The 12,033-nt window shown below is 42.8% G+C and overlaps 1 protein-coding gene across 3 annotated transcripts in view; it reads right to left on the reverse strand.

Annotated features, from left to right (window-relative positions):
- Positions 1-2,226: 2,226 nt before the first annotated feature.
- Positions 2,227-12,033, reverse strand: part of SQOR (sulfide quinone oxidoreductase) — a 45,848-nt gene continuing 36,041 nt past the window's right edge. For all 3 annotated transcript variants that reach the window (XM_081511398.1, XM_081511400.1, XM_081511399.1), the window contains exons 7-10: positions 6,194-6,377; positions 4,444-4,511; positions 3,755-3,933; positions 2,227-2,517 (exon numbers count right to left, since the gene is read on the reverse strand). In XM_081511398.1, coding sequence (XP_081367524.1) covers positions 2,460-2,517; positions 3,755-3,933; positions 4,444-4,511; positions 6,194-6,377 — 489 coding nt within the window. In that variant the 3' untranslated portion in view covers positions 2,227-2,459. The remainder of the gene's footprint in view (positions 2,518-3,754; positions 3,934-4,443; positions 4,512-6,193; positions 6,378-12,033) is intronic.

Below are 12,033 nucleotides of genomic sequence, written 5' to 3' on the forward strand. Positions count from 1 at the left end.
GCTGTCCCAGCCCTGTGTCACTTCTGGACTCTGGAGGCATCAGCAGGATGGGACCTGCAACCTCACCCACGCCAAGCACCATCTTTGGAGAAACCACCAGCTACCCTTGTCTTATCCCTCCCCATTTACTGCTGCTGACTGGGAAAACTGAAGGCAGTCCCAGAGCAGGGCCTCTCCCTTGAGCAAGCCCACATTTGTGGTTAAGAAGATACGGTTTCAGAGGTCAAACTTTTCTGGAATTCAGCACATTTCTGATCTTTCCCATATCAGAGGAGTGAAAGCTAGAGACCAGTGTACTGGTCAGTAGTGGTTACTGCTCCCCCCAGCCTTGGCAGTCAATTCTGCCCAGCATAACGTGAACTGAAGCAACTTCCTGATGCTTGGAGGTTTATTCAGAATACATAATCATAAACAGACACAGGAGACTCCAGCTCACCCTGTGAGAGATTTCAAAGTGACTCACCCTGGAGCCTCAGCCATTCCCAGAAACACAGCTTCACTCTTTGAAAATGCATTTGTGTCCACATTTAGGGACGTTACTCCCAGGACTGCATGGACCTTGCAGAGAAAGATCATTTTGGGTGAACAGCCCCCAGCTCTCCTGCAACCAGGAGCCAGGTTGCAGCCGGCTCAGGCAAGAGCACTGTAAAGGCCCAGGGACTCAGAGCAGGAGAGAAAACCCCACCTCTGCCTGTTCTCCAGCAGCACAGACTGAGAGACAGCGCCACCTACTGTAGCACTGCTCTCTTATTCTGGAACCCAGGTAAGGGTGGGAGGGTTGAGTGCGATCACTACAGTGGTCAATAAAATCTATTGTCTAAAGGGGACATTTGGAAAGTGAAAACTGGGTCGGGGGGAGGCGGGGAGCAGTGCTATTAATAGCTATGCCAGAATAATAGATGTTAAACAGGAAAACCCCAGACCAACCAGAGTGTGGTCATCCAGAAAACATCTCCCACTTTTATTGCCATATGAGAGGTCTGTTGCGAGGATGGTACTCCCTTTCCCCCTCAGAACATGTGCTACTGAAGAACGTCTACTTTCCAAATCAAACCAAGGCCTTTTTCAGCAAGCTTCCCAGCATCCCAGGGAAAGGAGAGGAGACTATCACAGGAACCACGAGGCTGTAGCAGGGCCCTTATCTGTCTGGATCACGACTGCATCTCCAGGGCCAAGGCAGTGTTTGGCAGCTCATAGGAGCTCAGTAAATCCTTGCTAAGTTAATGAACAAATACCTGAGCAGAGCTTCTAAAGCCATCCAGGAACTTCAGGAAACGAGAGAGACTTAGCAACCCTAAATAACACTGTTCCTCAAACTGGGTAACAGTTTAGGTTTGAACTCTATTGCATAAACAGTTATGCACTGCCCTTTTGTGGAATTTATAAATAAACATGAAACATGCAAAGCTTTCAAATACCAGGTTGAACTGAAACCTGAAACTGTAAGCTTCCAAATAAACTAATTGGATAAAAAATGATTTTGAAGCTGCTGCTGAACTTCAAGTCAACTGAAACTACTTCCTGCAGCATTTCTAACATGATCTCACTCAAAATTTTCTTGGCCAAAACTGTTACTGAATCAACCCCATCCTCACTAAGCGTACATTCTCTGCAAAGCAGGAGCCACGAGAGAACTGGATTTGCAAGAGATTTAGTGGAGGAGATGTCTGTCAAGGCTAAAGGAGAAGGCAAGGGAGGGCTTTCAGACCATGATGCGAGAGGAAGGGAGAGGAAGAGGGGGAAGAAGGAAAGAGGGATGGGAAAGAACCACCTCAGGCCTGATGCACTTCTAAGTCTGGCCTGATGCTTTAGCCAGACTGATGGGAAATTCTGGAGCCACAGTTGCCAGTAGAGGACTTATGCGTCCTGTAGGAACAGGCCAGCAGGACTACTCCCTGTGTCAGTCACAGGTTGGGAGAACATGGCCTCAGCATGAACACAGTGGAGGGGCAGAGGGGCAGCAGCCAGGCCCCTGTGCTCCCACAGCACTAGCTCCAGGCCACATGTCTTCACAGCTCTCACAGGCACTGTCTCACATAATACTCTCCCTGGAAATAACTCTTGTTTTTATAAATCCAGACAGGCTCTGGTGAAATTATGCCAGCTCTCAGTCGAATAGTCAAAGTAGGTAACAAGTAAACTATCCCACCACCACCATCTTTTCCTCCCTACAGCTATAACTTTTCATACCACTAATCAAGATCAAATTTTCTCATAGAATCTCAATCAGTGGAAAGCTTTTATTTAAAAAATAGAAGTCTGCTTTTTCATTTGAATGTTTCCAAATAATTAAGCTTGTCCTGAGCACCCTGCATGGGAGCTGCCCGGAGGGACTGAGAAGGGAGGCATTGGTCACTGTCATCCAGTAGTAGATTCTTTATGGGGTTGGTTTTGAATTCTTCGTGCTGCTCTTGGTCAATCCATGGCTGTGATTCTGGTCCAGAAGGATGGCCCCATCCTTAGCTCTTACCCAAATGGAACAATTTCCGCAGAAAGGCTGGTCCTCCCCAGTAGCCCCTGTAAGAAATGACATGGAAAAGTTCTTTGCATCGGAAAAAAAGGGGGTGACTTCAGGCAGCAGGATGTTAAAAGGAAAGCCAGGCTGCTCACAGATAATGTTTCTCAGGCTATAAAGCAAGATTGACAGCGAGGTAGAAAGAACCCAGGTCTAGGAAGGCACAACTGACTTTAACACTGACTTGCTATGCGAGCCTGAACATACTGACTCAATTCAGCAAACCTGTACGAAGCCTCTACTACATGCAAACTGCAGTCCTCTCTACCTTGACCAGCTCATAAATTAAGTACAGGTCCAGTTTCCAAACCTATTGGCATTTTGGACCATATACTTCTCAGTGGTGGGGGGCAGTCCTATTCAGCAGCATCCTTGGCCTCTGCTCACTAGATGCCCATAGCATTCCCTCTAGCTGTGACAACAAAATATATCTCCAGATATTGTCACATGTCCCCTGGGGAGCAGAATCATCCCTACCTGAAAAACACTGGTGTTGACATTTTGACTTACTTTTCTCAACGGGTTTGGGAGAGTCAAATGAGATTTTTTTTTTTTGCAACAAGGAAGAGGAATTATTAAGTTTGTCACTGTTTACTTATTGAATGACTATGATGGACCTGTCTCTTTATGTTTTGTCTCACTCATCCCATCCTGTGAGGAAGACGATGTTCCTTTCATATTGCAGATAAGACACTTAAACACAGAGAATTTAAGCAACTTGCCCTAGGACACATAGCTGGTAGGTGGCAGACATGTGACTCAAACACAGATCTCCAAAACTTAGCTCTTAATTAGTATGTTTTCTTTTTCTTATAATAAAAACAAAATTAAGGTGGCAGATGATAAAATACTTGACAGGTCAAAGTGATTCACTATGATTATGATGATGATGATGATTTATCCAGCAGCAAGAGAGAGCCAGAACATGAAAGACAGGAGAATTGGTCACTGCAGATTATAAACAGAAGAGGCTGTGTCTCCCGTGGGTGGTAGCTGTGCTAGGGCTCCTTCTCTCACCCAGGGCAGCCTCTTGCCCACCACATCTGGCTGAGGCTTCAGAACTCTTCTCAGACTGCCATTACCAATCTATGAGACATGACTTAGCAAGGTGGACCCCCTTCGCCAGTCCCGCTCGGGGTCATATCTCCTAAAGCTGGAAGGCCTCCTTGAAACAACTCCCCTGCACAGGTTGTTGCAATCTGCTAACAGGTATGCCTCTCCCCCAGGTGATATACTTACCTCAGCATCAAATTCCAATATAGGAATGGCATCATGTCAGCCTTCATGAGGTACATGGAAAGTCTCTCTTTGCTCTGGTCAAAAGGGAAGGTTTCCAGGGGCTCAGCATTGTAGTTAAACTCCGCGAGAATCACACGGTTGTAGCCAGTCACCAGTGGACATGATGTGTAGCCATCATACTGTGATTGAGACAGAGTTGGAAAGAGGCTTTTTCTCATGTGCTATCTAGACACCTTGGCTTCCCAGGTGACTCAGATAGTAAAGAATCTGCCTGACAATGCAGGAGATGCAAGTTCAACCCCTGGGTTGGGAAGATCCCCTGGAGATGGAAATGGCAACCCACTCCAATATTCTTGCCTGGGAAATCCCATGGACAGAGGAGCCTGGCTGGCTACAGACCATGGGGTCACAGAGAGTCGAACACGACTTAGCGACCAAACAACAACCACCTAGACATCTTAGAACTTATTATTTACTCTGAGCAGTGGTAATGTTTTCCTTTTTTGTATATTCTACTTTTTGTACAATGAAAATATAGAAATTATATAACAAGGATATACTAAAGGCAAAAATTGAAGTGTCCATAATAGAGAAACTAATTAAGAAAGCAGCAAAATCATGGGAAACAGTTTTTCATGCAGGATGGAAGATGGTAAATCGAGACAGTGATTCTTACAAGGCATACAAACCTTCTTCACTGGTGTTTGATTCCTCATAATCATAGAAATTGTTCTGTCAAGTATTCCTGACTGGGCAGCTATATAAGAAATGGAAAAGTCAGAAAATCAGAAGTGTCTAGATTTTCCATGAAAACTAATTTGCAAATCATTTTAATGTGAAGAAGTTAAGAAGGCTCTATACCCCATCCCTCTAGACTGTAACTAGAACACAACTCAACCCAGTGATGGACTCTAGCTTCACCAAGGACCAGACAAACTAACAGGACGGGCTCCTGAGGTGACACAGTGTGAGGCACAAACATACAACCCGAATCTGATTGTAGGAAACTACTAGACAATTCTAAATTGTGGTATTTTCTATATAATAACCAACCAGGACTCTTCAAAAATGTCAATGTCATGAAAGTAAAAAAACAAATGTCAGAGGCTTGTTCTAGATTAAAGAAAACCAAAGAGACGTGACAATCAGTGTGGAGCGTGGCCCTTGACTGGCTCACAGATTTAAGGGGAGTTGGGGATGGTGGGGGGAAGAGTGGATAGGGAAAACTAAAAAGGACATTTTTAGAAAAACTGAAGAAATTCACAATGGGTTGTATTGATGATTTCATAATATAATGTTCAATTTCTTAGACATGAAAATGATCTTGTGGGTATAGAGGAGAAAGTCCTTTTTTTTAGGAGACAGAAGTTGAAGTATTTGAGGGTGAAGCATCATGAGGTCAAAATTTACTTTAGGATGACTTTAAAAAAGGTACATAGAGTGATCAGACAAAATATTCATTTATTGGTTAATTATTATATCGGTCACAAAATATGAATAATTGGTTAATACCTGAAGGGTATATGGGTATTCATTGTACTTTCAAAGTTTTCATAGGTTTGAGATTTTGAAATGAAAAGTTTAGGGGAAATGACTATAAATAAGAAGGACACTCAGTGGGTTTCCTAGAAAGCCTTTCTTAGGTTGACTAGTCAACAAAAGTAACACATGTTCTGCAGGTGTGTAATTCACATGAAACACTCCCACACCCACCGGCAGGGACGTTCATGTTTTATAGCATCTAAAAAAGACAGTTCCTGTCTACGGAAAACAGAATCTAAAAGGCAATCCTCTCCATCACTGCTAGAGCGGAACATAGACGTGAAGAATTTAGTTGCCCAGGCTGAGGCCTTAATCGTGTACCAATCAGGGCACTCTCCACTGTATCTGTCTTAACACAGCAATTTTCTGCTCTGCAAGCTTTCATTGACCTGCATGTGTTTTCTGGGGAAACAAATGCTTCCCTAGTTTTACGGTGTTTCAGGCAGAAGAAAAACAGCCAACCTGCCCAGCATCAGGGATGTTCCAAAGAAGGCCAGGGATGTGAGCATGGTAGTATGAGAAGTTAACAGAATTCTAGAGAGCTGGAAAAGTGGTACCTCTCTCTCCAATGTTCCCCTCCCCTGAAAACCACCCTCTGACCCAGAAAAGGCAGATGAGGTCGTGCTACTCTGGTGCAAAGCATTCAACAGATACTTTCTTCTTTACACAACCCTAGGTTCATTGACAACTAGGTTCATTATATAACCACTAGGTTCATTGACAACACTTCTGTTTTGGGGAGGCCAAAGGCATTTTTAGGCACAAAAGTTTCTTCATTAATATAATTAGTATATAATGAAATGCCGCTGGTGTCCAACTTTTGTTTCTGTTATGACAGTGCCTTAGCAGAAGGCACCCCCGCTTTGAGTGAGGAGGGAACATAGCTCAAGGCCTTACCTACGGCGGCGGCGGTCTTTGATGTCGGCAGGTTGGTACAGTCCCCGATCCCAAACACATTTGGGTACCGCTTGTGCTGCAGATTGTCTTTGTCCACGTCCACCCAGCCGGCAGCATCAGCCACAGGACTCGTCTTGAGGACATCTGGTGGGCCCATGGGTGGTGTGACGTGAAGCATTTCATACTGCAAAAAAGGAGAGCATCCAAATGCGTGTGTGTTCCATTATTTCCATAGCCCCACAAGCTCTGACCCCAACTCCCTGACACACACATGGACTATGGCTGCACAGAGCACTGTACAGTTAGTGCTCATACTGATCCACACGCTTGCCAAGATCATCCATGCTCCCATGCAAGGCAGTGATAAAATAACTGACATGGTCTTCCCGTACAGAGTTCACGGGATCCCTTTGGCAGCTGGCATGGGGGAATCTGAAAAACTGGAGTGAACTTCACTAACATTTTGAAAGAACTCATTGATGCTTCTACTTATTACTGAAACGACGCGGGTGATGTATCTCAGTTGCTGTCTTCCTGACCCTCGGCTGATGACTTGTAAAGTCTGGTTATGTCAGGTTTACTCTGCAAAGACGTTTTCAGAGTGCCTAAAACTTGTAAAAGTCCATGTTAGGAGCTGGTAAGTGAGCACCATTCTCAAATATGAGTCAACTCTCAAAACACGAAAAGGAAACCATCAAGACACCAATTTAAGGCGAAATAAAGGCAGCAAGAATATTGGCTAGCACTTTGAATAAGGAGGGGTCTAATTCAGTATTGGGTTTACTGAACTGTGTAGGAGGCAGGATGGATTTTTTTTCCCCAAAAACCTATACCAAGGCTACCCTTGGTAATTAGGCACTGACCCAACCTAATCAGTTTTGATGGCTCATGTGACTCTTTTGTTTATGTGATATGCTTTTTTGTTTGTTTACATAATATTTTGTAGTTTATTCTATTTACTTTTAACCAACTCCATCTAGCAATTTCAAATTGATTAAGTGTTCACAAAACATTTAATTACAGTGACAACTTTAGCATCTTAGGACAATCCTAACCTTGTGATAGTCAACAGCCCCTGATTTTCATAACAAGTTCCGTATCTTCACCAGGGCCTGGCAGTCAGGATGGCAGAGGGAGTTAGGGATGTGACTTGTGTTTATTCCCACTCTCAGTTATGAGCTTAGTCAGCCTTAAGGTGGAAGAAGTGGAGCGAATGTGCAGTGCTTTGCGAAGCACTCTAGTTGGCTCTTCAGTGGCCTGGGTCCCTGAGGCTGTGTCTGTTAATTTACGTGCAAACTGAGCACATGTCTGCAGGACAGCAGACGGAATAGTCAACCATCATCCATCAAATTATTAAGGCCGCGTCTGTGTTTCTGAAGTTAACCAGAACTGAGGGCCAAATCTTACTAGCATCATCTCTATTAGAGTTAATATGTGCTTGAATTTCACAAATACACATGAATTTCACACATTATTTCTAGAAGGGAGGTTAAATATTTCCACATAGTCACCATAAAGTGATGACATTTTACTTGAGCAAAAGAACTACTAGGGTCATTTTATAGATTTGTTGGAGTTTTTTATACATTATTTCCACAAACTGAACATAGTAAACAACTTGGTTCTCCTTCATTAACATAAATAACCTGTTCAGAGTAGTGGTGTTCAAACTTCTATGTTTATAAAGAAGATCTGTAGAAAATTCAGGTTCCTGGGCCCTACCACCCCAAGATCCCAATCCATTAGGTCTGGGAGGAGAACAGGAATGTGTACTTTAACAACCTCCACCCCAATGATTCTGAAACATGAAACTTATAGATGACAGTATTAGAAACTCTGGCTTGAAGGAATAGGTTCATTTATAATGAAAAATGAAATGCTACTACTTAGTCACTTCACCTTTCCTTTCCTTTCCTATAAGGAAATGCACTGTACCAGATAATCTCCAAAATCTCTTCTAGTTCTAGGACACTGTGATATAAAACAAGTTCAGATCTCTAAAAACTGGCGACTTGGGCCAGTTCACAAGCTCTCTATGAAGGATCAGTGACTAGAGGCTTTGGGTACATTTAATTCTTTATGGTAGTGGTACTCAGTCCTAGTTACACATGAGAATCATTAGGGGAACTTTGGAAACTCCCAATCCTCAATCCAGACCCCAGACCAATTAATCAAAATCTCTGGGAGTTAGACTCAGGCGTCAGCATGTTTTGAAAGTCCTCTGGGTGATTGAAATGTGCAGCCAGAGCTGAGACTCGCTGCTCTAAAGCCTTTTGGTAGATTTTTTGAAACTCATATTTTAAAGAGTAGAATTAGGTCTGAAGAGAAAATCTAATCTAAAAGCCTATACTTCAAAAGGGACACCAATAATCTTTTTTCTTTATTAACTCTTCAGAAAAACAATAACCATTTATTTATCCAAGTCCCTATCTGCAAGCCTCAGCTAGCCACGGCACAGCAGAGAACCAGAGTGAAAAGGGCCTAATAACAAAATTAAGTTCGTGCACTCAAGTTCACACACTTTGCTCATAAAAATATGCTGTGGGCCCTCACACACCACCCATTTGCTTTTACTTTACATAGAATTTAATGAATTTGGCTCTCTCATTTTCCAGCCAATAAAAAGATTAGAAGTAGCAGTTTTAAAACGCTGGAGCTAGAAGGATCTCCCGGTCACAACTGCCTGACAGCTAGGAAGGAAGAAAACTTCTTAGAAAACTACAAAGAGGATGCACACAAAATCAAGTAACAGAGTAGACTGAGATCCTTTCATAAGAGGATAATTAGCCCTAAACAACCCAGTAGGCCCTAGATGCATAACTATATAAGAGCTACTCAAAATTATGACCCTGATCTGGGGCAAGAAGACAAGCCTGGGACATCCTGGGACACCAGAAAGCAAGGAAGTGCTCAAAAATGTAATGGGGACATTCACAAGGACATTAAGAGCCATTCTGAAAGGGTTCCTGCTGACCCAATCTGGGACAACTTGAGCACCAAAATACTTAAGGACAGAAGGAATTATAAACTGTGAAATGAAAATATCTCCTGACATATCAATAAACAAGAAATGTCACAGCCATTAGCAATTTCTGGCCTTGAAATATGAATGAGGGCTCCCAAAACTGCAATCCAGTGGATGCTGCCACTCGCGGTGGTGATTGCTGAGGAGCATGGGAAATGAAGAAGCAAGGTGAAAAAGGAAACAGGATTGGCCCCAGATAGCTGAGGTACTTATGAAAGGAATGAATTCAGTGAGCCCAGAGACTCACTGTATCTTCCCATACATAGAATGCTGAATTCCTTAACTTGCTACCTGATCTTTGATGTTCAGGCTGCCTGCTCCTTTTGTTTCAAACTTGTATATAGCATGACTTCCCCTCCTGCATCCTTGGAGCAGTTTTCTCAGAGCTACTGAGATGCTGTCTGCCTGACTCAGAGTCCTAAACATTCCCACCAAATAAAATAACTCTCTACTTTCAGGTTGTGATCATATGTTTTAGCTGACAAAACCACTGGGGGAAAATACAGGCATTCATAAGTTCATACTAATAATTAATTGGGAAGGGAGAGCTTTTGCTGACAGGATGCCAAGAATCTACCACTACAGGTGGAAGGAATGCTGGACTGGAACATCATTTTGCAACCACCATAGTAAAGACTGGATTAGGCAAAAATCATCAATGGATGCTAAATCTATTGGGAAACTTTAATGAGTAGGGAGTAGGTGTTTGCATGGTCTTAAAGTGCCCCCCTCCTTATTAGAAGCAAAAAAGAAAAAGAATAATAATTCTCTACAGTGAAGAAATTGGACCAATCTGGACTTGTGATCAAAATGAACATCATCGGGGGCAGATGAGCACTGTGTAATTTCCAATGTGTTATCCTAGAAAGACACACCACTTATGCGGTATTTCAGCCCAAAATGCAGAGCCTGAAACTCATCACCAGGAAACACAGACAAACTCAAAACAAGGAACACCCTATTAAAAAGTAAAAGTGGGGGAGGGAGCTGTATTATTTCAAAATGCAGGGTCACGGAAGACAAAGAAAGGCTGTAGAAATGTTCCAGATTAAAGGAGGCTAAAAACACGTGACAATTAAATGCAATACCTGCCTGTAGACCGACTTGTGGAGGACAGGAAGTACTGTAATACTATTCACCAATCAACAAAACTTGAATACAAATCATAGATTAAAATATTGTATCCTTGCTAAATTTACTGAATTGATAACTGTACTGTGGTTATATAAGAGAATACTCCTAACTCTTAGGAAAATTAGGGTGAAATATTTAGGGGTAAAGGGCCATGACACAAGACGTACATGAGTGTGTGCTAAGTCGCTTCAGTTGTGTCCAGTTCTTTACGACCCTATGAACTATAGCCCACCAGGCTTCTCTGTCCATGGGATTTTCCAGGCGGGAACACTGGAGAGGGTTGCTATGCCCTCCTCCAGGGGACCTTCCCAACCCAGGAATCAAACACCTGTCTCTAGTGTCTCCTGCATTAGCAGGCAGGTTCTTTACCACTTTACCAGCCTGGTGGCTCAGATGGTAAAGAGTCTGCCTGCAGTGCGGGAGACCCAGGTTCAGACCCAGGTTCAATCCCTGGGTCGGGAAGATCCTCTGGAGAAGGAAATGGCTACCCACTCCACTATTCGTGCCTGGAGAATCCCATGGATGGAGGAGCCTGGCAGACTACAGTCTATGGGGTTGCAGGGAGTCGGACATGACTGAGCAACTTCACTTCTTTAGCACTAGCGCCACCTGGGAAGCCTGTGATGTACATAACTCACCTTTAAATGCTTTAGGGAAAATATATTACATTACATAATATTTATATATGGAGAGAGAAACATTGAAGCCAATCATAAAGCAAATGGGGTAAAACTCTTCAATAAGTGAATCTAGGTAAAGGCTATATACAGTTTTCTTTGTACTATTTTTATTTTTGCAACTTCTCTAAGTTTAAGTTCAGTTCAGTTCAGTTCAGTCGCTCAGTCGTGTCTGACTCTTTGCGACCCCATGAACCACAGCACGCCAGGCCTCCCTGTCCATCACTAACTCCATAAGTCCACCCAAACCCATGTCCATCGAGGTGGTGATGCCATCCAGCCATCTCATCCTCTGTTGGACCCTTCTTCTCCTGCCCTCAATCTTTCCCAGCATCAAGGTCTTTTCCAATGAGTCACCTCTTCGCATCAGGTGGCCAAAATATTGGAGTTTCAGCTTCAACATCAGTCCTTCCAATGAACACCCAGAACTGATCTCCTTTAGGATGGACTGGTTGGATCTCCTTGATGTCCAAGGGACTCTCAAGAGTCTTCTCCAACACCACAGTTCAAAAGCATCAATTCTTTGGCGCTCAGCTGTCTTTTAAGATTATTCCCAAATGAAAGTTTTTTAAAATTATGACCTTGAGTCATTAGCAGCATTTTAAATGATAGTCACTACACACCATTTAAGAATGGAAAGATGTATGCAATACATTTTAGAAAGAGCTCCCACTAAAAAGCTTAAACTGAAGTTCTGATGTTTAGAAAATTAATCTTTGGCTCACTTCAAAATTTCCATTTATGGAATCCTTCATTCCTCTAAAAAGGCTGAATGAATAAAATGTTTAGAAAATTAATCTTTGGCTCACTTCAAAATTTCCATTTATGGAATCCTTCATTTCTCTAAAAAGGCTGAATGAATAAAATGTTACTGTGTACTGTTTCCTCATTGCTAACAGCTTTTGCTAAAATGATATAAACACATGATGCTTCTCTGCATCTTCTCTGGATGCCTTTACATCTTGTTCTTAATGTACTATTCCCACTTCACAGAAGAAACAGAT

This window comes from Giraffa tippelskirchi, chromosome 7, assembly GCF_054371585.1.
Source record: "Giraffa tippelskirchi isolate mGirTip1 chromosome 7, T2T-mGirTip1v1.2.pri, whole genome shotgun sequence".
Taxonomy (NCBI): Eukaryota; Metazoa; Chordata; class Mammalia; order Artiodactyla; family Giraffidae; genus Giraffa; species Giraffa tippelskirchi.